Genomic DNA, 26,835 nt, shown 5'->3' with positions numbered 1-26,835 from the left:
ACAAAGTAAACTCACTCAGAAATTTTTGATCAAAACCCAATTTCCACAGTGGCAAAAGGATTAAAAATGTCCACTGGTCTGATGGTGGGAATGCAAATTAATACATTCCTTTTGGAAAGATGTTTGGAGAACACTTAAAGATCTAAAAATGGATCTGCCATTCAATCCTATAATTCCTCTACTAGGTATATACTCAGAAGATCAAAGATCACATTATAACAAAGACATGTGTACCAAAATGTTTATTGCAGCCCAAGTCGTAACTGCTAAGTCATGGAAAAAGCCCAAGTGCCCATCGATCCACGAATGGATTAATAAATTTTGGTATATGTACACCATGAAATATTATGCAGCCTTAAAGGAAGATGGAGACTTTACCTCTTTCATGTTTACATGGATGGAGCTGGAACATATTCTTCTTAGTAAAGTATCTCAAGAATGGAAGAAAAAGTATCCAATGTACTCAGCCCTACTATGAAACTAATTTATGGCTTTCACATGAAAACTATAACCCAGTTATAGCCTAAGAATAGGGGGAAGGGGAAAAGGGAGAGGAGGGAGGGGGGCAGAGGGAAGGTCATTGGTGGGATTACACCTGCGGTGCATCTTACAAGGGTATATGTGAAACTTAGTAAACGTAGAATGTAAATGTCTTAACACAATAACTAAGAAAATGCCAGGAAGGCTATGTTAACCGGAGTGATGAAAATATGTCAAACGGTCTATAAAACCAGTGTATGGTGCCCCATGATCGCATTAATGTACACAGCTATGATTTAATAATAAAAAAAAGAAAGAAAATAGTAAATATAAAAAAAAAAACCTACTAATTAGTGAAAAAAAAAAAGAAAGATAAAGACTTTACCTCTTTCATGTTTACATGGATGGAGCTGGAACATATTCTTCTTAGTAAAGTATCTCAAGAATGGAAGAAAAAGTATCCAATGTACTCAGCCCTACTATGAAACTAATTTATGGCTTTCACATGAAAGCTATAACCCAGTTATAACCTAAGAATAAGGGGAAGGGGGGAGGGATGGGAGGGAGGGGGGAAGATGGGCGGAGGGAAGGTGATTGGTGGGATTACACCTGCGGTGCATCTTACAAGGGTATATGTGAAACTCAGTAAATGTAGAATATAAATGTCTTAACACAATAACTAAGAAAATGCCAGGAAGGCTATGTTAACCAGTGTGATGAAAATGTGTCAAACCAGTGTATGGTACCCCATGATTGCATTAATATACACAGCTATGATTTAATAATAATAAAAAAAGAAATTCAAAACAACATACCACCTTTCTCCTATTGAGGAAGCATTAAAAAATAAAAATAATATTAAAATAAATGCTAAAGTTGATTCACTAGTGGGAAAATAAATTAGTATACTCTCTAGCAGGAAATTTGGTCATATTTATGTAAATCCTTTAAAATTGGCATGGTTTTCTCATAAGCAGTACAACTCATGGGACTTCTTCTTATGGAAGTAATTCAACTTCAGGCACCATCCATCAAAGGAAATTTGGAAAGATCCTAGTGTCTGATTATGGAGGACTCAAATAAAAATAAATAAAACAGCTGTCTACTCAATGAACTACCACATAGCCTCTAAAAGTGGCCATGTCTCATTGATTGACCCAATAGTGTTACTGAAATACCACACAGGGAAAAGGTTAGGCAACCCTAAATTTAAAAAAAAAATTTGATTCATTGTGGCCACCATATATTTATATACATATCTACATACATATTATGCACAGTACAGGGGATGAGATAAGATGCTCCAATGTGACAACAGAGATCATTTGGGTAGCTCAGACTTAGAGTGAATTTTTTAAAAGTTTTTTATGTTTATTTCTGCAGTTGCTACAATAAAAATATATTGCTTAGGTAGTAGGAAAAAACAAGTAAAATTATTTCCTAAATTGAATAGAAAAAAATTCCAGAAGAAATGTCACAGAGCTGAAGCAGAGACCAGGCAGGAGCCAGAATCATTGCTAACAGAGCATCCACTACCTGACGGGTGCCCGTGCTCTGCCCTGCCCAGACACCTCAGGCACTGGGCACTGACTTCCCTCAGCTTGATCAGAGGGCACACTCACAAGGCAGGCAGAAAAAGTGATACTTTTGAGAATGCTTCCCATGTTACTTAAAAAAATTAAAAGGCAAGAATGTTAAATAGAGCTTAATTATATACTCATGTACCTTAAGTAAAAAACTAAGTTCTGCAAAATTCCTAGCGGGGAGAGGGGACACCAAACAAGTGTCTTGAATCAAGACAAGAACCACGTATAGAAAGGTCACAATACAGTCAGCAATTTTTCTACTGGATCCATCTCATTATGCCAGGGTCTAATTTCAGGATTCTACTGCAACACTTAATGCATAAAAATATAGAGTAAAAACTATTCAGTAAGAAAAACATTATGTAAATTGCATCAAAATATAATATAATACATAAGCCCCAAAGGATTTGCATATGGATCACACTGCAAATCCCATTATCTGAAGTCTCATTCTCCAACTTGTTCGGCAAGGCCCCTGTAAAATGTCAGTGATGGCCTTAGACGGTGTATCTTCTCTCTCCTTCATGTTTAGCCTTGTGGTACTTGAGATAATCATTGTACAGCTCCTTAAATACATCTCTTGCTCCTGGCTGGAGTGAGGCCCGTAGGAACTGGACATCCAGCTCAATACAGAGGTCCAGGATGAGGTAGATGCCCTCCTGCAGCAGGCTTTTCACAGCTGGATACAAGGTCACCTGGGAAGAAAGGCACACCCCTGTGAGATCACACCGGAGCAGAGATCCACATCTGCCAACATCATCCTGGGAAGTAATGTCAACTTCCACTGCCAAGCTGATAATAAACAGACATCCACTTTTAAAATGTAATTTTGTACCTAACTCAAATAATTGAATACATATATTTTTAAAGTTCATATTCTTGGGAAATAGAAGCTAAGTCAAGCAAACAAACATGGAATAAAACCCCCCAGAACGGCAGGGTGGCCTTGCCATGTGTAGCATGTCGCCTGCATGTGTACCAGGGGCAATGAAAACACTGGGCTCTTAAAATTCAAAATCCTACAGCAGCAGCCACCTGACCACTGTGTCAGACTCCTCCACACAGCTGGTCACCTTGGAGCTGTGCTATAAGACTGTATAGGACAACTATAAGACTGTAACCCCATCTCACCCAGAACATGACAGGAGGGTTCTGACACTATCAAATTGATCACCCATAGACCTCATTAGGTACTCCACTAACATCACATCACCCAAGCACAGAAGGGATTTATGACTATCACTAACAGATACCGTTTCATTTCTGTCAGCAGGGACACAATATGCCCTCAACTCCTAACTGCCCAGGAATGGCTGAATTGGTCCTCCTGCCTTCTTCCCTGATGTTTGGATCTAGCAGCCGGGTGGCAGACAGCTCCCACCTGGCCATACCTCGTGCTCCACCAAACTTCCAGAGCAGAGACTCAGACTAACATTTAATCAAAGATGCCAGGATTTACCACAACTGTTCAAGTTTCAGTTGAACCTCAGTAGCCGAAATCAGAAAGCAGCAATAATAAAGAATTCTGGGGACAGATGACAGTGATGGTTGCATAACATCATGAAATGTATTTAATACCACTAAAGTGCACACTGAAAAGGGTATAAGACGGTAAAGTTTAATCTTATACTACAGTATATTACCACAATAAAAAAAAGTAGAAAAAAATAAAGCAGTGGTAAGGTACTGGCCAACAGGCCTAGGATTTTACCACTCTGCTGGCATGGAAGAGTCAGGGCCTCTCTGCAAACAGTTTCCAGTGAGGACATATTTTATCAGCTAGGAGGACTCTGGTGCATGATGGCATCCATTGGGATGTATGTTCCTGAAGAGGCCATTTGTGTCTGTCACTAAGATGATGCTGTTATCAATGTTATGGTCCTTTTCATGTAACAGTTCAAAAATTTTTGACAGGTGACCATGTTAAATTTAACCACCTTATAGATGATAGGAACACATAAGAACCAAAGGTAAAATGGTTTGTCTGTAATTTCACAGCAAGGCAATGGAAAGGAAAGACCAAACAAAATGAACAAACAAAACCTCGTAAGTCACCGTTGGTCTTAAAAATCGAGAGTGGAGCAGTGGGGGTGAAGGTGGGGGCTTTGTAGTGGAGTGCCTGCTCCTTCATTTAATCAATGCTTACCAAAGAAATAATTCTACTTCCAAAGGTTCAGATCCTGTGCTGCCAAATAATCAAATATTTTTGACTCACTGGGTTTATCAGGATGTAGCCCCATTGTAAGTCGAAGGGCAGATACAACTGCTGGTAGGAAGTAAGACAAGCAGGCCTGTAGAATCATCTCTAATCTTGACCCTGTCCTGAAGGGCATCTGCCTTGACGACCAACAGGTTCTACCACCAATACCCCACTCTGCAGAAATGTGAGTGGAATGCAGAGGAGACCTATTTAGCTATACTTGCTGCCTAGCATTTAGTTACACAGGCTAGTCCGGAAAGAGCTACGGCTTCCTCAGTTAGAAACTCTAATGCATATAGAATGTTTTCTTCATTAGTAAACTTAAAAAAATGAAAGATGAAACCAGAGACTGTTGCCAATGGATTCTGGGGATGTTATACCCTTAGATGATTCCCAAATAAAACTATAACTGATAAACATACATTAGACACAAATAATGAAGCCAGGAAACCAGAGACTTTTCATAATGTAAATCTCAGAATAATAATTAGTAATTAAAGGTTCAAATTACTGCTTCCCTTAGCAAAGTGACACTCCAGTGCCTCATTTTATTCCCAAGTAAAACAGAAAATAATGCCAGCTTTTCTTTCATCAAAAACTCATTTTAATGGGCTTGGCGCCTATGGCTCAAGCAGCTAAGGTGCCAGCCACATACACCTGAACTGGTGGGTTCAAATCCAGCCTGGGCCTGCCAAATGATGACGGCTGGGCCTGCCAAATGACGACGGCTGCAACCAAAAAATAGCCGGGCTTGTGGCAGGCGCCTGTAGTCCCAGCTACTTGGGAGGCAGAGGCAGGAGAATAGCTTGAGCCCAGGAGTTGGAGATTGCTGTGAGCTGTGATGCCACGGCACTCTACCCAGGGCAACAGCTTGAGGGTCTGTCTCATTAAAAAAAAAAAAAACAAAAAACTTATTAATGAAACAAGTGATTGGAAAAAAAATCAAGACTATAAAAATGCTAAATAATATAAGGAAACAAATTACAGACCCACATCTTAGTCAAAGAATGATCTGAAGGGGTTTTCTCATGCTCTGAGGCCCTCATCAGGTGAAGACCCGGGCCCGACCCATTTGGCCAGGCTGCCCCCTCTCCCTTACCCACAGGTAGGCAGCTTCATCCACTGAGTGAGTAGGGCCAGCGGGGTCTACAAGTCACTGGAGATAGGAGGAGGGGTGGAAGCTGGTGCAGCTCTGGGTTTTCTGAGGAGCCCCATTCAGCCTGCCTCCCTGGAGAAATGCTGACAGGTCCACCATTAACAAGCTTACCAGTGATTTTATCATTGTTCTCATAAGATTTATAAAAGTTTTATACAGGCAGAAAACAAGGTAAATATAGATCTGTACACACACAAGTGGACAGATACACAGATAAACTACACCTTTCTTAAGCCTATGACAGTCAATTTAAATGAAATAAGATTTATATAGCCTAGATTTATAAAGTCATGGAGTGAACTCACCATAGGCTACACAGCTTAGGGAATTTTGAAATTAGCACATTGACATTTGAAAGTAAGATAACCATTAAATAATGAATCATCCAGAACATTAAGTCAAAGAGTCAGATTAATTTGGACAAAAGTATTTTTCCTTAATCTATCTGAACAAATCTACCTGCATCTCTACCTTGCCAGCTGGAAGCAACTGAGTCACGTGAACGGCAGACCCCAGGAGCACAGATCCATCAAGTCCTGCTAATGAAGGGGACTCCAGAATCCTGAAGCCCAGCACCACACTTTCAGGTCTCCATGAAGCCTGGTCCCACGAGCACTCCTGTTCCTGGATCATTTCATTTCATCTCGCTATTCTATTACTCAAGAGCCTAACCAAAACAGGCCCAGGGTTGTGCTAGAGCAACGGAGAACAAGTACTGAGCACCTTCCATGCACACAACCTGTGTGCATCCCTGCAGCCAGTGCTCACCATGAACCTGCAGGTGCTGGACACTCGCCACCCACAGACCACCACACACACTGCTGCCAGACCCAAGTATCACTTGCCATTTTAGTTGAGGAACTCTGCATAAAGTCCAAAGCCTTCTGTGAGAGACAGGTAACCTGATTTACCTTCTGCACCTCCGACACATACTGGGCCACCATAAATGGGGAGAAGACAGTGAAGTCTTCAGCGCGTGCAGCGACGTGACTGTACATCCTTTCCACCAGGCGTGCACACTCCAAGACTACAGGCAGGCCATCTGTGCTTCCTACACACAGCAAAGCATATCCCAATGCATTAGTTCAAAAACAGTGCATTCAAACTTCACAATTTTTAGGATGAAATCTAGGATTGCTATTATATATAAAAGGGAGGTGGATTTATATAAGACAGACATAAAACAAAAAAATTTGGAAAATTATCTTAAAGGAAAAAATCATTTATTGGTATCATATGATTTAAAAGGTACCCTAATTATATATTTGCGTTTATTTTTTAAAAACACAATCTGGGCGCCGGCCACACACACCGAGGCTGGTGGATTCAAACCCGGCGGGGGCTGGCTAAAATCAACAATGACAACTGCAACAAAAAAAATTAGCCAAGAGTTGTGGCGGGTGCCTGTAGTCCCAGCTACATGGGAGGCTGAGGCAAGAAAATCACTTAAGCCCAAGAGTTTGAGGTTGCTGTGAGTTGTGACACCATGGCACTCTGCTAAGGGTGACATAGTAAGATGCTGTCTCAAAAAAAAAAAAGAGTCCTACTCTGTTGCCTGGGTTAGAGTGATGTGACCTCACCATACAGCTCACAGCAACCTCAAAGTCTTGGGCTGAAAGGATCCTCCTGCCTCAGCCTCCCAAATTTTAGCAGAGACAGAGCTCACTCTTGCCTAAACCAGTCTTGAACACCTAAGCTCATGTGACCCACCGTGCCTGGCCTGCCTCTGTCTTTTTAAGTTTCAAAAATTGTGTATTTGCCTTTTAGAGGCAGATAGATATAAGATGCTACTGTCACCAGCAGATCTCCCATCTCCCCAGGTTTACTTCTGATTCTTAGTTCTTCCTACCATATGGTGCCAAGACCATCCATGCCCTTTTGGCAAATTCCTCCCAAGAATTCAAATTGCCTAATGTGTCTCCACAGCTTGACTTAGAGCCATGGGGAAGTCCCAGCACACACCAGAGTATGCTCCCAGCTTTCTTTCATATAGCATAATGGTGAGCCCACTTTTATAAAATTCTAGAAAATATACATGAATCCACAGTGACAAAAAGCAGATGGCTGGGTGCCTAGAGCTAGAGCCAGAATGAGGGAAGGACTGAATAGTAGTAAGAGAAAGCTTTGGGGATGTTGGAAATGCTCTATACAGAAGGCAGCAAAAAATATATGCACATGTTAAGAGATCGTGATGAAAGTAAAACTGATCATCCCCCAGAAGTGTACGAACTACAGGTAAAATGGACATACACAGCATGTTCAGGTACACTTGACCAGTGATGGCATCAACTCCACTTCCATGGGCAGAATCTTTTACAATGTGTGCACTTTTTTTTGGCATCCTCCGTATTTTGATTGTGTTGTTGGCTTCATATACACACAACTGTCAAAACTCACTATGTTGTATACTTGAAACAGATTCAAGTTGTTATACTGACATTGTATATATCTAAAGTAGATTTTTAGAATGCACAGTACCTTTTATAAAGACACAGAATAAGTGTCCAAAGATCTTGTATGGATGCAATTTTGCTAGATCAATGTAATTTTATGAAATTTATGAATATCGTTAATATTCATGGGGCATTTCAATAGGCAATAATCTTTGGTGAGATGCTTTAACCTCTAACATAGACTATTCCTTCTCTTTTTCAGACTGCTTAACACATACATGATCGTGATGAAAGTAAAACTACTGTAATGTATTTACAACATGAATACTTGGCACTTATTATTTCTGCCACAGAATATATGGTCAATAAAAAGGGGGCATTAGGACACCAATAAAAAGAAAATAAGCTGGGCATGATGGCAAGAGGATTGCTTAAGCTCAGGAATTCAGAGTGAGTCAGTGGTTGTGGTGGGTGCCTGTAGTCCCAGCTATTCAGGAGACTGAGGCAGGAGGATCGTTTGAGTCCAAAAGTTTGAGGGTGCTGAGAACGATGATACTATAGCACTCTAACCTGGGTAACTGAGTTAGACTCTGTCTCAAAGAAAAAAAAAAAAATTAAAAAATAGAAATTCTCATTTTATGTGTAATTTTTTTATTTTTTTGAGATATTATCTCACTCTATTGCCCCAAGTAGAATGCAAATGGCATCATCTTAGCTCACAGGAACCTCAAATTCATGGGTTCAAACAATCCTCCTGCTTCAGCCTCTTGTATAGCTGGGACTACAGGCACCCACCACCACACTTAGCTAGTTTTTCTATTTTTAGTAATAGGGTCTCGTGCTTACTCAGGCTGGTCTTGAACTCCTAAGATCAAGTGATCCTCCTGTGTCAGCCTCCCAGAGTGCTGGGATTACACAGTGAGCCACTGTGCCTGGCTACAGTTTTTTTAAACGAGAACATCTCCTCAAAATTAGGAGTTCAGCAGAATCAACAAACTTCAAAGATGAAGAATGAACTGCACACATAATACTCGCTATTGCCATGTGGCACTTTGTTTCAAAGGTAAGCAAGCACAATTTTGCTGAGACTGGGCTGGAAAGGCAAGACACAAGAACTCACTGCCTTTATGCAATGAGAGAGCTCTACAACTTCCCACTGCTTCCAAGCTCTCACTGAACTGCAAACTCCTTAAGGCCAGTGGTTCTCAACCTTCCTAATGCCGCGACCCTTTAATACAGTTCCTCGTGTTGTGTGGCCCCCATCCATAAAACTATTTTCGTTGCTACTTCATAACTGTAATTTTGGTACTGCTATGAATCGTAATGTAAATATCTGATATGCAGAATATATTTTCATTGTTACAAAGGGGTCACGACGCACAAGTTGAGAACCGCTGCCTTAAGGGCATATATGCTCCATAAATATTTCCTAAATTTAGGCTCTTTTTGCCCAGAAAAAGAACTATTTCATTTAGGAGATGCTAGATGCAGCCACTGTTTGGAGACGGTAAAATATGACAGTTTGAAATTTTTTAAAAAATTATTTTGAGTAATCATTTGATGATCTGAACATTTCTCTTAAGTAAACCCAACTGAGTAGTTTTATTTCCAGCAACATCACATAATAAACACATTCGAAACTGTGTCCCTCTCTGATACTGTTACTCTGGGTTACCTTTGTCCTTCTGTCGCCCTTCATGCATAACTGAAAACACCAATCTATTAAAAGAGTTCAAGAAAGAAGGGATGGCTTTCAGCATCACCTGTGATAACAGATAAAAGAACATAAAAGTGCATAAGTGACTGCTTATTTTAAGGTTTTCTAATTTAAAGGAGCACACACTTGCTTTCTTCTGAGCTTTGTCTATGAGGACACTAAGAACAGCAGTGTGCACCCAGGCATAGTCACCGGCATGGTGTTACTGTTCACCCACCTGGGGGGTGGGGGGGAGTAACTTTTTAACCCTTGCTTGACCATTTGGAATAGGGATTCCATACTGCATAAACTTCAGGAATCTAAGGGGCAAACCTAGTTTAGAATTTGCTGACTCTGTATGTTTTACTCTAAACTAGTACTAATCTATTCTGGTAATGAGTAGTAATAAATAATAAAAGGAACAAAACTAACCAATTTATTCAAGTAGAATTGGTATTTTAAAAAAAAAGATTACATAAAGAAAATTCACTTAAAATGGGGACCAAAACTGCTCAAGTAATAGAGGTGAGAAGGTCTACTTTGGGATTTTATCTTGAAAAATGAGATTACAATGGCAAGCATGCTTCTTTTATACTCCACCATCCTTAGGTCAGATCACAACTAGACACTGTCCAACAGAGCAGCCATAAGCCACATGTGACTGCTTACAATTAAATTAACAAGAATTCAGTAAAATTAAGCACTCAGTTTCTGTCACACTGGACATACTTCAAGTAGTCAAGACACCTGTGGCCAGTGGTCACTGGGCTGGACAACGCAGATACAGCACAGGCCCATCACTGCCAAATAGTCTACTGGACAGTGCTGCACTAATACTTAAAATGAATAAACAGTAAAGCACGTGTTGGGATTCTCTTTGGCATAATCTGTCCAACAAAATTCTTTTTTTTTTTTTGTAGAGACAGAGTCTCACTCTGTTGCCCTCAGTAGAGTGCTGTGGCGTCACACAGCTCACAGCAACCTCCAACTCCTGGGCCCAGGCGATTCTCTTGCCTCAGCCTCCCGAGCAGCTGGGACTACAGGTGCCTGCCACAATGCCCGGCTATTTCTTTGTTGCAGTTTGGCAGGGGCTGGGTTTGAACCTGCCACCCTTGGTACATGGGGCCGGCGCCCTACTCACTGAGCCACAGGTGCCACCCCCAACAAAATTCTTGATAGCATAATACTTCACCCTGCATGTCAAATTATCTGTAGCATGTTCAGATATAGGAATTTTTTGCAAAAGTATTCCAGAGTTTCAGCAAATTCTCCAGGACCATCCTCTCTTAATCCTTTGCTGCACACAAATCTGAGGGCAGACTATGTGGATGCACACACTCTGGCTCCTCTTGGACAAACCATCTAGCTTTTTCCATACATGTGTGCCTCAGTTTCCTCATCCACGAAATGAGGATAAGAAGTTGTTGTTGAGGATTACCCACATTAAAACAGGTAAAATGCTTAGCACAGCCCCAGCTGCTCATCGTTCTGCTGGGTTTTCTGACTGTGCTGACTGCCTACCATACAAATGCAGACCTACTATGTGTGTGCTCACACGCTCGGCCTTGGGCCCACTTGTCAGATTCCCTACTCAATCCCTCATGTAATCCTACGTGCAAGCTGCCAGGATGAGTCACATCCACCATGTTCCTACTTATTAAATTATCTAATTCCACTAAGTGGTCATTTGTTAATGGTTGGCAAGAGACTTTCTAATATTACTTTCATCAAGTTCATGAAATCCTGCATCTTCTGCAAGATCTTCAGTTTTAGTTTGTAATTAATTTGCAGTGTATATATATCATACAGTAAATCAGCAGAGAAATTTAATAACAGAAATGCTATAAGATAAGCTGGACCAAAGGTCAACTGCCAACTGGAGGATACTTTAGAGTGAGGCCCAATTTCATCAATGTTTAGTTTGCTAGAGAATATTTTTTTCTTAAAAACTGCATTGCTGGTGGATCTCTAGCCTCATAACGTCAAAACACTTAAAAAAAAACAACATCTGGGCTCAGAGCCCATTCAACAGTGGTTAGGGCACCAGCCACATACACCGAGGGTGGCAAGTTCGAGCCCAGTCCAGGCCAGCTAAACAACAATGACAACTGCAACAAAAAATAGCCAGGTATTATGGAGGGCGCCTGTAGTCCCAGCTTCTTGGGAGGTTGAGGCAGGAGAATCACTTACGCCCAGGAGTTTGAGGTTGCTGTGACGCCACAGCACTATACTGAGGGCAACACAAAGAGACTCTGTCTCAAAAAAAAGAAAAAAAAAAAAAAAAAGGAAAAAAACCTCTGTGCACCTATATATATGTGACATACAATCATGCGTTAAAAAGCAACACTTTGGTCAATAACTGCAATGAGAGTAGTCCCATAAGATGAAAACACTGCATTTTCACTGGGCCTTCTCTATATTTAGCCACATTTAGATACACAAACACTTACCATTGTGTTACACCTGCCTACTAAGCTCAGTACAGTAACAAGCTGTACCAGTGTGCAGCCACAGCTGTGCCCTAAAGCCCAGGTGTGTGACAGGCTGCACCATCCAGGTCTGTGTAAGTGCACTCTGATGTCTGCAGTGACACAACTGCCTAACAACACACTTCTCAGAACACACTGCTGTCATTAAGCTACACATGACTGTATGTCATATCTGAGTTCCCACTTGTCAGCCACATGGATAGTGGTGGCAATATTAGATTTAGACTCAAAGAAGCAGACTTTGACTACATTGTTTAGTGGTGCTGAGCCTCAGCTTACCCATCAGTTAACTGAGGTTACCACGTCCTTCACAGGGTTGCTAACGGGGTGAAACGTAGCAAACGTTCAGTTAGCTGAACTGCAATCTTTTCCCTGAGACATCAGTTTAACTTAAAAGGCAGCACATATGCCTCACTCCCTATACTCATTTCAATTATAAATCCAACAAGAGATGTAAGCGAGTGACTTAAATATGTGCCCAGCAAAAACAGCCTAATTGCTAGTAAGCTTCCTTAAATAGTATAGTCTTAGTATCAAACTTATCCAAAAGGCTTATGACCAGAAGATTTTAGATTTTGGATTCTGGAATATTTGGATATACATAATCCCGTATCTTGGAGACGGGACCCAAGTTTAAGCACAAAATTCACTTCTGTTTCATATGCATGTTGCACACAGAGCCCCAAAGTAATTTCATACAATATTTTTAATAGCTTTGTAATGAAACAAAGTTTTGCCTGTGTTCTGGCGTGACCCATCACGTTGAGGTCGGTGTAAAGTCTCCTCTTGTGGCATCTCATCAGCACTCAAAAAAGTTTGGATTTTATTGCCTCTGGCTGGAGTATTAGGTAAATAGAAAAGGTTTTAGATATTGGACCATTCTGGATTTCAGATTAGAAGCTCTCAAACTACAGCACACCAATATCATCCAAAGTGCCAGACTCAACACAGATGAACTAGCTCAAGTAGCCTGGTGGGACTTCTGGACTTGAAATACCTCTTGGCCCTGAAAATTACTGAAACCAGGAAGTTTGCCTGACAAATCATTATTTTTATTATCCCTCAAGAGTAAAGTTTGCCTGCTGCTTTTCTACCAGCTTACATTGCCCTATTCATAAAGGACGAGCTGACTGAGGGTCTCTCCCTCCGTCTCACCTTGGGGTGGCACTGTAGGATGGAGAAGAGCACGTTGTGCACCCTTAGGAAGATGCTTCCATACTCTGCTGGCTTCACGTGTTGCAAAGGAACTGTGAGCAGGATGCTGAAGGCCAAGCTGACATGGTGGGGGTTGCCAATGGCCTCCTCCCCCTGCCGTAGCAGGGCAGCCAGGACGTCTAGGATAGACTCGATCACAGTAAGGGGCACAGGCTGCTTCTGACAAGCCTCTCGGTTTTGCAGCTGTAGCAAACGGGGGAAAGCAGGAAGGAGAAATGAAGTTGATACTCCAAAATAACACAAAACACAATGACACGAAAAGCATTGAGTGACTGTCACAACAATGTCCCTGCTTCAAAATAAATGGACGCAGTCAACAGGCAGGTGGGTGTCACTTGGCTCACACCTGTCATCCCAGCTCTCTGGGAGGCCGACATGGGTCGATCACCTGCGCTCAGGAATTCAAGACCAGCCTGAGCAAGAGCAAGATACTGTCTCTAAATAGAAAAAAAAAAAGAAAAGAAAGAAAGAAAGAAAAAGAAAAACTAGCCAGGCATTGTGGCAATCGCCTATACTCCCAGCTACTCAGAAGGTTGAGGCAAGAGGATCAACTGAACCCAAGAGTTTCAGGCTGCTATGAGCTATGATGCCACGGCACTCTACCCAGGGTGAGAGTGAGATTCTGTCTCAAAACAAAAAACAAAAAACATTGTTCTAGAAAATAATGAGAACAGGATGAACATGAGGGTACCCGAATCTTACCTACACAACCAAGGAGACTTTACCTGTGACACTAATGCCCTCAAACACTGAGCCCGAGGCCTTCTGGGATCCATCTCTTGCAATGCATCTTTTGGCCAGCTGTTCTGGCTATGCAGACTCCTTGTTACATTCTAACAGGATTCTAGGCTCCTGTTCCTATCAGAGCAGGCCTGCTATGGTGTCATCAGAACAGGTAAACCTCTCCATTCACACCCACTAGTGCAGTATTTGGAAAACTGACAAGTCAGCAAAGCTGACAACAAGAGGACAGGGGGAGGAGCAAGATGGCGGCCGAGTAACAGCTTCCTTGCAACTGGGCACAGTGAGTCTGGGGAGACAAGACTCCACGCATATCTGGCTGGTGGGATCTGCCCAAAACATCTCTCTTGACAATACAGGGAGTCAGTGAGAGACTTCTGGACCCCAGGAGGAGGACAAAAGCAGTGGAAAACTGGCAAGTGGTTGCGTGTGTTCATTTAGTCTAATCCTGCCGGCAGCTGTAAGTACAGCAGCAGTGAGATTGCAAACTAGAAAGGCCTTACCTGTGAGCTGCTTGGGTTTTGTGGACTTGGCACTCAGTTGAACTACCTTGGGAGAACTTGGGCAAGAGTACGGAGGATTTTAAGTGTTGCCTAGGGCCCCAGACTGAGACGCTGAGCCAGACAGACCTAATAGTGATTACCCGGGCCATGTGGAGCCAATGTGGGAGAACTGCCCAAGCAACTTCCACCCTCAGGGTCGCAGAACAAGGATCGGGTATGAGTGAGTAATCTGACTGACTGAGCAGCCTAAAGGTGGGGACTAAGAGGCCTTACAGCCTTAGCCCTCGGGTATAGAGTGAGACTGGTTTTGGCACACTGGGACTCATGGAAAACCCTAGTCCAGAGGCACGGCAACTTGAAGATCAAGAAGAAGTGAAAGGAAAATTAGGGTAAGGAAACAGATAAAAGAAATCACTCATGAGGAAGAACCAGCAGAAAACTCCTGGCAACATGAAGAACCAGTCCAGAGCAACCCCCTCCCCACCAAGGGACCATAAGGTGGCCACTGCAGAGGATTCCACCTATAAAGAATGTTAGAAATGACAGAAAGGGAATTTAGAATACACATGATGAAAACAATGAAAGAAATGATGTAAACAATGAAGGAAACTGCTGATAAAGTGGAAAATAACCAAAAGAAACTCCAAAAACAGAATCAAATAAGAGATGAACGATATGAAGAATATAGAAAGGATATAGCAGAGCTGAAGGAACTGAAGCAGTCAATTAGGGAACTTAAAGATGCAGTAGAAAGAATCAATGACAGATTAGATCATGCGGAAGAAAGGATATCAGAGGTAGAGGACAAAGCTGTTGAGATAACTCAGATAGTAAAAGAGGCAGAAAGAAAGAAAGAGAAAACAGAACATTCGCTGACAGAATTATGGGACTTTATAAAGTGTTCAAACATATGAGTTATAGGAATCCCAGAAGGGGAAGAAGAATGTCCCAGGGGAATGGAAGCCATACTAGAGAATATATAAGTGAAAATTTCCCAAATATCACCAAATATTCTGATACACTGCTTTCAGAGAGATATCGGACCCCAGGTCACCTCAACTATAACAGAGCTTCTCCAAGACATATTATGATGAACCTGTCCAAAGTCAAGACAAAAGAAAAGATTCTTCAAGCTGCCAGGAGTAAGCACCAGTTGACTTACAGAAGCAAATCCATCAGGGTGACTGCAGACTTCTCTAATGAAACTTTCCAAGCAAGAAGACAATGGTCATCTACCTTTAATCTACTTAAACAGAACAATTTCCAGCCCAGAATTCTATACCCTGCTAAGCTTTAAAACTGACAGAGAAATCAAATCATTTACTGATATACACTGAGGAAATTCACCACAACAAGACCGGCTCTACAGGAAATACTTCAACCTGTTCTATACACTGACCATCACAATGGATCAGCAGCAAAGTAAGAACTCAGCAATTAAAGGACACAACCTAACTTCCACACTGATGCAAAAGATAAAACTAAGCAATGGACTCTCACAAAATAAGATGAATAGAATACTACCACACTTATCAATTATCTAAATAAATGTTAATGGCTTGAATTCCCCACTCAATAAGCATAGATTGGCTCACTGGATTAAAAAACACAAGCCATCTATTTGCTCTTTGCAGAAAACACACCTAGCTTCAAAAGACAAATTACAACTCTGAGTTGAGGGTTGGAAGACAATTTTTCAGGCAAACGGAATTCAAAAGAAAAGAGGAGTTGCAATCTTATTTTCAGATACATGTGGATTTAAAGCAACTAAAGTAAAAAAGGACAAATATGGTCATTTTATATTGGTCAAGGGAAAAATACAACAAGACGACGTTTCAATTCTAAATATTTATGCATCCAATTTAAATGCCAGATTCTTGAAACAGACCTTACTCAGTCTGAGCAATTTGATATATCCTCTTACAGAGCTGGACAGATCCTCTAAACAGAAATTAAACAAAGATAATAAGGGATGTAAATGAGACCCTAGAACATCGGTGCTGGACAGATGTATATAGAACACTCCATCACAAAGATAAAGAATATACATTCTTCTCATCACCCCATGGAACATTCTCCAAAATTGATCATATCCTAGGACACAAAACAAACCTCGACAGAATCAAAAGAATTGAAATTTTACCTTGCATTTTCTCAGATCACAAGGCACTAAAAGTGGAACTCAACTCCAACAAAAACGTTCAACCCCACACAAAGGCACGGAAATTAAACAACATTCTGTTGAATGACAGTTGGGTGCAGGAAGAAAAAAACAGGAAATCATTAACTTCCTTGAGCATAACAACAATGATGACATAAGCTACCAAAACCTGTGGGATATTGCGAAAGCAGTTTTGAGAGGAAAATTCATCACTTTAGATGCCTACATTCGAAAAACAGAAAGAGAGAGCATCAACAAACTCACAAGCAATCTTACGGAATTGGAAAAAGAAGAACAAGCTAAGCCTAAACCCATTAGAAGAAAAGAAATCTCCAAAATTAAATCAGAGGATCAATGAAATTGAAAACAAAAGAATCATTCAGAAAATTAACGAAACAAAAACTTGGTTTTTTGGGAAAAATAAATAAAATAGATAAACCTTTGGCCAAACTAGAAATAGAAAAATAAAATCTCTAGTAACCTCAATCAGAAATGATAAAGGGGAAATACCAACTGATCCCACAGATATAAAAGAGATCATCTCTGGGGCGGCGCCTGTGGCTCAGTCGGTAAGGCGCCGGCCCCATATACCGAGGGTGGTGGGTTCAAACCCAGCCCCGGCCAAACTGCAACCAAAAAATAGCTGGGCATTGTGGCGGGTGCCTGTCATCCCAGCTACTCGGGAGGCTGAGGCAAGAGAATTGCTTAAGCCCAGGAGTTGGAGGTTGCTGTGAGCTGTGTGAGGCCACGGCACTCTACCAAGGGCCATAAAAGTGAGACTCTGTCTCTACAAAAAAAAAAAAAAAGAGATCATCTCTGAATACGACCAGAAACTCTATGCCCAGAAATTTAACAATGTGAAGGAAATGGATCAATATTTGGAATCACACCCTCTCCCTAGACTTAGCCAGGAAGAAATAGAGCTCCTGAACAGACCAATTTCTAGCACTGAGATTAAAGAAACAATAAAAAAGCTTTCACAAGAGGGACTTTGCCTAACAAATGCAATCTTTGTAACCTGGTTTATTGTACCCTCAATGAATCCCAGTCAATAAAAAAAAAAGCTTTCAACAAAAAAATGACCTGGTCTGGATGGCTTCACACCAGAATTCTATCAAACCTTCAAGGAAGAGCTTATTCCCGTACTGCAGAAATCATTCCAAAAAATTGAGGAGGAAGGAATCTTTCCCAACACGTTCTACAAATCAAACATCACCCTGATACCAAAACCAGGAAAAGACCCAATCAAAAAGGAGAATTTCAGACCAATTTCACTAATGAATATAGATGCAAAAGTTCTCAACAATATCACAGCCAACAGATTAGATTTTATCATCAAAAAAGTCATACATCATGATCAAGTAGGTTTCATCCCAGGGATGCAAGCCTGGTTTAACATACACAAGTCCATAAACGTTATCCATCATATTAACAGAAACAAAAATAAAGACCATATGATCCTCTCAATAGATGCAGAAAAAGCACTGGATAAAATCCAGCATCCTTTTCTAATTAGAACATTGAAGAGTATAGGCATAGGTGGCACATTTCTGAAACTGATTGAAGCTATCTATGACAAACCCATAGCTAATATTTTACTGAATGGAGTAAAACTGAAAGGTTTTCCTCTTAGAACTGGAACCAGACAAGGTTGTCCTCTGTCACCATTACTATTCAACACAGTGCTGGAAGTTCTAGCCAATGTAATTAGGCAAGACAAGGAAATAAAGGGCATCCAAATGGGAGCAGAGGAGGTCAAACTCTCCCTCTTTGCTGATTATATGATCTTATACTTAGAGAACCCCAAAGACTCAACCACAAGACTCCTGGAAGTCATCAAAAAATATAGTAATGTCTCAGGATATAAAATCAATGTCCACAACTTTTGTATACGCCAAAAACAGTCAAGATGAGAGGCTAATTAAGGACACAACTCCCTTCACCATAGTTTCAAAAACAAAATACCTAGGAATATACGTAACAAAGGAGGTGAAGGACCTCTATAAAGAAAACTATGAAATCCTAAGACAGGAAATAACAGAGGATATTAACAAATGGAAGGACATACCATGCTCATGGCAGGGAAGAATCAACATTGCTAAAATGTCTATACTTCCCCAATCTACCTATTCAATGCCACTCCTATTAAAATACCAACATCGCACTTTCAAGATTTGGAAAAAAATGATTCTGCGTTTTGTATGGAACCAGAAAAAAACCCGTATAGCTAATGCAGTTCTTAGTAATAAAAATAAAGCTGGGGGCATCACCATACCAGATTTTAGGCTCTACCACAAGGCCATAGTGGTCAAGACAGCATGGTACTGGCACAAAAATAGAGACATAACATTTGGAATCTAATAGAAAACCAGGGAAATGAAACTAACATCTTACAACCACCTAATCTTCCATAAACCAAATAAGAACATATTTTGGGGGAAAGGCTCCCTATTCAATAAATGGTGCTGGGAGAACTGGATATCCACATGTAAAAGACTGAAACTGGACCCATACCTTTCTCCACTCACAAAAATTGATTCAAGATGGATAAAGGACTTAAATTTAAGGCATGAAACAATAAAAACCCTCAAAGAAAGCATAGGAAAAACACTGGAAGATACTGGCCTGGGGAAAGACTTCATGAAGAAGACTGCCGTGGTAATTGCAACAACAACAAAAATAAACAAATGGGACTTCATTAAACTTAAAAACTTCTGTACAGCTAAGGAGACAACAACTAAAGCAAATAGACAACCTACACAATGGGAAAGGATATTTGCATATTTTGAATCAGACAAAAGCTTGATAACTAGGATCTATAGAGAACTCAAATTAATCCACATGAAAAAAGCCAACAATCCCATATATCAATAGGCAAGAGACATGAATAGAACCTTCTCTAAAGAAGACAGAGGAATGGCTAACAAACATGAAAGAATGCTCTTCATCCCTAATTATTAGAGAAATGCAAAGCAAAACCACCCTGACATACCATCTAACCCCAACAAGAATGGCCCACATCACAAAATCTCAAAACTGCAGATGCTGGCGTGGATGTGGAGAGAAGGGAACACTTTTACACTGCTGGTGGGACTGCAAACTAGTACAACCTTTTTGGAAGAAGTATGGAGAAACCTCAAAGCACTCAAGCTAGACCTCCCGTTTGATCCTGCAATCCCATTACTGGGCATCTACTCAGAAGGAAAAAAATCCTTTTATCATAAGGACACTTGTACTAGACTGTTTATTGTAACTCAATTTACAATCGCCAAAATGTAAATTTTGATGCCCACCAACCCAGGAATGGATTAACAAGCTGTGGTATATGCACACCACGGAATACTATTCAGCCATTAACAAAAATGGAGACTTTACATCCTTCGTATTAACCTGGATGGAAGTGGAAGACATTATTCTTAGTAAAGCATCACAAGAATGGAGAAGTATGAATCCTATGTACTCAATTTTGATATGAGGATAGTTAATGACAATTAAGGACATGGTCGGGGTGGGGAAAGGGGAGAGCAGAGAGAGAAAGGAGGAGGGAGGGGTGGGGAAATGAAGAGCAGAGAGAGAGAAGGAGGGAAGGGGGTGGGGTCTTGGTGTGTGCCACACCTTTTGGGGGCAAGACAGGATTGTAAGAGGGACTTTACCTAACAAATGCAATCAGTATATCCTGGCTTCTTATACCTCAATGAATCTCCAACAATAACAAAAAAAAAAAAAGAAAAGGAAGAGGACAGACCACCAAGTCTGCTGGTCGGACCCTCAGGAGGACAGGACACCAAGGCTGCTGGTCGGACCCTCAAGAGGACGGGACACCAAGTCTGCTGTCCAGACCCTCAGGAGGACGGGACACCAAGTCTGCTGGCCATACCCTCAAGAGGACAGGACGCTAAGTCTGCCAGTCCAACCCTCAGGAGGACGGGACGCCAAGTCTGCCAGTGAGACCCTCAGGAGGACAGGACACCAAGTCTGCCGGTCAGACCCTCAGGAGGACGGGACACCAAGTCTGCCGGTCAGACCCTCTGGAGGACGGGACACCAAGTCTGCCGGTCAGACCCTCTGGAGGACGGGACACCAAGTCTGCCGGTCAGACCCTCAGGAGGACGGGACACCAAGTCTGCCGGTCAGACCCTCTGGAGGACGGGACACCAAGTCTGCCGGTCAGACCCTCAGGAGGACGGGACACCAAGTCTGCCGGTCAGACCCTCAGGAGGACGGGACACCAAGTCTGCCGGTCAGACCCTCAGGAGGACGGGACACCAAGTCTGCCGGTCAGACCCTCAGGAGGACGGGACATCAAGTCTGCCGGTCAGACCCTCAGAGAATGGGACACCAAGTCTGCTGATTAGACCCTTTTGTCCTGGACATGTGCTCACCCAGGGCAATTTTCTCAGGTAGCAAAAGCTAGAATTGGGGCTGAGGATGACGGTAAAACACACATTGTTCCCCTGCACCTAGACACGAGAGCACTCAGTATCTCTACAGGACAATACAGTCCCAGTCTGAATCAGACTTTTGTTCTAGTGACATGAAAGCCAAGCAGCTCCTGCACACAAAATTTAGCATCTCAGTAAGATTACAATAACGTTCTGTGGGGCAGCACCTGGCGCCGGTCCCATATACCGAAGGTGGTGGGTTCAAACCTGGCCCCGGAGGAACTGCAACCAAAAAATAGCCAGGCATTGTGGCGGGCGCCTGTAGTCCCAGCTACTTGGGAGGCTGAGGGAAGAGATATGCTTAAGCCCAGGAGTTGGAGGTTGCTGTGAGCTGTGTGATGCCATGGCATTCTACCAAGGGCAATAAAGTGAGACTCTGTCTCTACCAAAAAATAAAAAACAAAAAAAAACCAAAAAACAACATCCTATCCACAACATTACTGTCTATTCTATAAAGTACTTTTTCTTTCACTGTATCATGAGTCTTACATACCTCTACAAATAAACACACACACTAAACTTACTACAACACTTTGTTGGGGCAGAGAAAACCCCCTAATTCCTTCCTATCTCATCTGATTAAATAGGCTTTAACGATAGCCTTACCTCACCACCATATTCCTTACTACTGCCCGTCTGATGCCCCCGATGCTCCTAAATGTCTCCTGACACCACACTCTTCCCACAACTTCTACTGCCAACACCAACGTGTTCAGACACCCAAATTGGCACCCTACACGCACCCATCTCAGGAAGCATCCATCCTATACTCTCCTACAAACCAGGAGCAGAGCCTATGTGGCCAGATTTTGTCTTTAGGGGAAGAGGGAGGGGATGGACTGGAGGGCGCCTCCCCTAAGGGTACTCACCGTTAGAGCCGTGACTATTTGGGGACATGCAAGCCACAACAGACTTGCTTTCTCTCCACAGAGTGGGCAGGTCAGTAGCAGCTTGAGCAATGTAACAGCTGACAAAACGGCCTGAGCCAAAAGGGAAAACAGTTAGCAGCAGACAGCCACTCTCTCGTAAGGGGAACTCCACCTGGGGAAGAAGCTTGCTATGGGGCTTAAGTGACAGAGGGGAGCCTGAGAGCCCTGTGTCAGGGAACGTGAACAAGGCTTGGGTAGGGTGCGTTCCTTCACAGCAGCAGCAGGCAGAGACCAAGTGAGAAAGGGTAGAGCTGGGTCTTTCAGCAGCATCTCACTAAGCCATAACAGTGAACAAGTAATGTGTTTTGTGACCTAAGATGCTGGCTGTGACTTCACTGAGCAAGAACTATCTATGCAGCCAGGCATGGTGGCTCACGCCTGTAGTCCTAGAACTCTGGCTCACGCCTGTAGTCCTAGAACTCTGGGAGGCTAAGGCAGGCTGATTCCTTGAGCTCAGGAGTTCGAGACCAGCTTGAAGAAGAATGATACCCCATTTCTACTAAAAATAGAAAAACCAAGGCAAGAGGCAAGCCCAAGAGTTTGAGGTTGCTGTGAGCTGTGACATCATGGCTCTCTAGTCAGGGCGACAGAATGAGACTTTGTCTCAAAAAAAAAAAAAAAGGGCTCGGCGCCCATAGCACAGTGGTAACGGCACCAGCCACATACACCAAGGCTGGGGGGTTCGAAACTGACCCGGGCCAGCTAAACAACGAGGACAACTACAAAAAAAAAATAGCCAGGCGTTGTGGTGGACTCCTGTAGTCCCAGCTACTTGGGAAAAAAGAACCAACTATGCTCACACATAAAAGAAGAGGCCTTAAAGCAGTGGTTCTCAACCTTCCTAATGTCGTGATGTATTTTCATTGTTACAAAGGGGTGGCGACCCACAGGTTGAGAACTGGTGCCTTATAGAAAGACAAAAAGTAAGACAATTGGGTCAGGTGCTGTGGTCATGGGCAACAGTTTGAAAACACAGGACTACGAGGGCCAGGCCTCCCTCTACTGAGTGCCCATGCCAGGCATCTCACGTGATCAATTTCAATTCCAACCTTATGCCAGCCTCTTCCTCCTGACCCCCTAATGCTGTGCAGCCCCACAATCCTGACTTCTGTCCTTTGCTCTCATCCTTCTTCCCCTTCCTCGTGCTCAGAGACCAGGTTCTCCCAGCTGCCGGAGACTTGACCTGCCCCTCCTGGAAGCTCCCAAATTACCCTGTTGCTCTTCTTCCTGCAAATCAACATCCACTGCCAGTATGCTGCTTAAGGCCAGGTGTCAAAAAGCCACTTGTAAGGCAGAAAAGGCCTGGACCTGGCTGTAGTCCGGCCATGCTGACCACTGGCTCTGTGGCCTTCCTCATTATGTGAAAGTGGGGACAGTCTAGTGCCCAGTAGAGAAGCAACTCCCAGTATGGTAGCTATGTACAAAGGACTCCAGCAAATGCACCATCACACAGGGCCTTATCAGTAACTCCAGGGCAAGCCAAAGGGGCCCTCTGACCTGCATGCTTCTCAAATGCTGGCATGTGGGCTATATGACCAAATCAAATGAAATTTTTTAAAAAGTACAGTGGGAGAGGTCTTAAGCAAAGGATGAACAGAATTTACATAGTATTTTGTGTAAGATTACACATATGTAATTTGAAGAAGTTCCTTTCTGAAAAATAAGTCTGCTTTCTACTGCTGCCCCATAGGCCAGCTCCCTTCCATGGGTCCCTCTGTGCTTACAGTCTCCATTAGCTTGAACTTTTGTTGGTTTGATGAGTTTCGGGGATGACACTGCACCTCAGGTAAGTTTTCCCACCTGAGTAACATCATTTCTGGGCCCACCATGCCACCCACCTGCAGATCTGCTTTCCACATATTACTGATGTCTAGTCCTTGAAGAATATGCCACATCACCAGCCTAAAGTCCTCTGTCGTTGCTGCCTCTAACATTTGGGTGAACAAGGATCTCAAATGAGGCTCAATATCCTGCATTACCTGAGCAGGAATTGCAGGATCTGTATAGAAAAGGAACCAAGACTGTTAAAATTTGAAAAACCACAGACAGGTGAAATACAGGGTAGCCAGAAGATGAAATTGTGTACAGGCATGCAATGCTATACAGTTAAAGTCATGCTGTTAGGGGCATGGTGACACAGTGCTGGTGGACAAAGTGGGGACACAATGAGAGCGTCATGCCCTCTCTCACACACACGCCTGTGTGGGGTAAGCCCCCACAAAGACTACCCATGCTCAGAAGTAGCTAAATTTGCGCCACAGAAGATAGGTGACTATTATTTTATGTAGTTGGCTCCTGAACACAGATGTGGACTGCATGGGTCCACTGACACAGGAATTTCCTCCACTTCTGCCACCTGGGACAGTTAAGACCAACCCTCCCTTCCCTTTCCCTCCTCAGCCTCCTCAGTGTAAAGAGGAGGAGGAAGAAGACCTTTATGATGATCCACTTCCACTTAATGAATGCTAAACTCATTTCCTCTTCTGTATGATTTCTTCAACATTTTTTGTTCTCTAGCTTGCTTTATTGTAAGAATACAGTATATAATACATAACACACAAAATGTGCCTATTGATTACAAGTTATACATGGGTTTTTGTCTGTGTGAGTATTAGCACCCTGACTCCCATGTTGTTCAAGGGTCAGCTTGAAGCTATTTTCCTTGTATTTCTATTATGAAATCAGTAGGGGTGCAGGAGTGAGGTGATATTTTTAAACAAACAGGAATGTCAAAAAGATCAAGAGTACCCTACATTTTGGGAGGCTGTCTTTTGAAGTCATCCAGCTGCTTCCCAGCATCTCCAGTGTCCTCTGCCCCACGGTCTTGTGATAAAACCCAAAGTCAGGGCACTCAAAGCCCCTTTGTCACCTGACCCAATTCATCTTTCTCGCAATTCAGCCCTATCGTGATTACTCCACGTTCCAGAATTCTTGCTGAAACTCCAGTTTTTGCTTACTTATTTACAGCACTGGGAAGGGAGACCAAAAAAAGCTCTGAGAGACAAAGATTCAAGTCTCTGACAATCTGTAAGACTCTAGAACCACGACCTTGGGGCGTACCAGCACCAAATCTGGTGGTCAGCAGACAAAAAAGGGCACTGAACTCACTGCAGCAGCCCCGGATGGAAGGTCCTGCCATCTGCCTCCTGAAGGCCACTCAAGCTTGGCCCGCCCCGGATGGAAGGTCCTGCCATCTGCCTCTTGAAGGCCACTCAAGCTTGGCCTGCCCTGGATGGAAGGTCCTGGCATCCGCCTCTTGAAGGCCACTCAAGCTTGGCCCACCCCAGATGGAAGATCCTGCCATCTGCCTCTTGAAGACCAGTCAAGCTTGGCCTGCAGGTAGCCTCTCCACCCAGTCCCACAGTTCTGAGTCACTCCCCTGCACTTCACTATCCTCTAGTAACTAGAGTCTAGTCTGTGCTGTGTGGATGTCTGTTTAGTTAGACAAGCCAGCTCAACACCTCACTCATCTCCAGAGCAGGATACAATTCCACACACACAGGAAGCAATTAAAAGTGGTGGTTTCCATAATCCATCCTGCTGTCCAAAAGCATCCTTTATAAAAGCTCTCTTTACAGGTGAAACTGCCTCTGAGCTGCCGCCCCTGAGGACACAGGAACTGCCACTGGCTGCCCTCACAGTCTGCTCCCTGCCACAGCCCTGGGCCACTCCTCCATGGGCATTTCTTCCAGAACACCCACCACTCTGGCTCCTCTGGACAGAGTCCAAGATCTCAGGTATATGAGGCCTGGATACAGCAAGCTCCAGGCTGGTGGGCTATGGGCAATGTGGCAAGCTGGCCTTGTCCAAGCCTGAACTCGCTGTGACCAAGGTGCTCTGTCCCTGGGGTAAGTCCAGAACACACATTTAGGGCTTCAAGATTATCTCAACTTACTAGGGCTGGGGGCAAGGGGGAATAGGGTACTCTGGTTAACAAAGGGGCCAGGGCTTTAGACCACCAGCTGCCATTTCTTAGGAGATTCTTTAGAATGCTGTAATTAGTCTTAATAAAAGACTTAATTTTAGTTGTTGGGAAAGTGAACACCATACCCTAAGAGTCACTGACAGATGATGGAAGAACACAATTATCAAAGCTTTTTTAGTTAATCCACAATCCAGCCAGAGACAGGGAGGCCACTGAGCGGGAGGCCACAGCACATCATTCTCCTGGCACCAGCCTACGCAGACCAGGGGGCTTGACTTCCTAGACTGAGGCAAGCCTGTGGCCCTAGCCTGTCCCTGCTATTCCACTGGAGATCATACAATTCAGCATGTACTCTGAGGGTCAGGGTTAGGTGTGCTTAACAACCCCTGACCTCAACTCAAGACTGTCCTAAGCCCAACTCCTTCATAACCACCAAAATGAAAAAGAAAAGACCCACTACCACTGTAGTGTAGCTATCTTGAAACAGAAAAAATGTCATCTGCTAACCTTTTTTTTATCCTTTCAGGGGAATAAAAGCATATTTTATTTTTATATACTAATAACAAATCTTAATGATCTTTTACTATACTAAATATAGCTACTTCTAGAGAAAAATCATAACTAGCGCTAAATGGCCATCCAAAAAATATTATCATCTATCCCTTGCTTGTGGCAAGTTTAATTAAATCATAGAAAAGCATTTTAATTATTAAAATATAATATTAAAATGGTATAAAATAAGAAAAGAGCAGATGGGCGTGGTGGCTCATGCCTATAATCCCAGCACTCTGGGAGGCTGAGGAGAGTGGATTGCCTGAATTCATAGGTTTGAGACCAGCCTGAGCAAGAGTGAGATCTCATCTCTAAAAATAGCTGGGCATTGTGGCAAGTGCCTATAGTCTCAGCTACTTGGGAGGCT

General features: G+C 42.8%; 1 protein-coding gene across 1 annotated transcript in view; it reads right to left on the bottom strand.

Annotated features, from left to right (window-relative positions):
* Nucleotides 1–855: 855 nt before the first annotated feature.
* The window catches only part of URB2 (URB2 ribosome biogenesis homolog), a 38,638-nt gene continuing 12,658 nt past the window's right edge, over nucleotides 856–26,835 (bottom strand). The window contains exons 5-10 of the mRNA XM_053605779.1: nucleotides 23,830–23,990; nucleotides 21,932–22,042; nucleotides 13,156–13,398; nucleotides 9,491–9,578; nucleotides 6,334–6,473; nucleotides 856–2,761 (exon numbers count right to left, since the gene is read on the bottom strand). Coding sequence (XP_053461754.1) covers nucleotides 2,564–2,761; nucleotides 6,334–6,473; nucleotides 9,491–9,578; nucleotides 13,156–13,398; nucleotides 21,932–22,042; nucleotides 23,830–23,990 — 941 coding nt within the window. The 3' untranslated portion in view covers nucleotides 856–2,563. The remainder of the gene's footprint in view (nucleotides 2,762–6,333; nucleotides 6,474–9,490; nucleotides 9,579–13,155; nucleotides 13,399–21,931; nucleotides 22,043–23,829; nucleotides 23,991–26,835) is intronic.

Source organism: Nycticebus coucang, chromosome 10 (assembly GCF_027406575.1).
Source record: "Nycticebus coucang isolate mNycCou1 chromosome 10, mNycCou1.pri, whole genome shotgun sequence".
Taxonomy (NCBI): domain Eukaryota; kingdom Metazoa; phylum Chordata; class Mammalia; order Primates; family Lorisidae; genus Nycticebus; species Nycticebus coucang.
The sequence above is the reverse complement of the archived record's forward strand: the minus strand, read 5'-3'. Positions and strand labels throughout refer to the sequence as shown.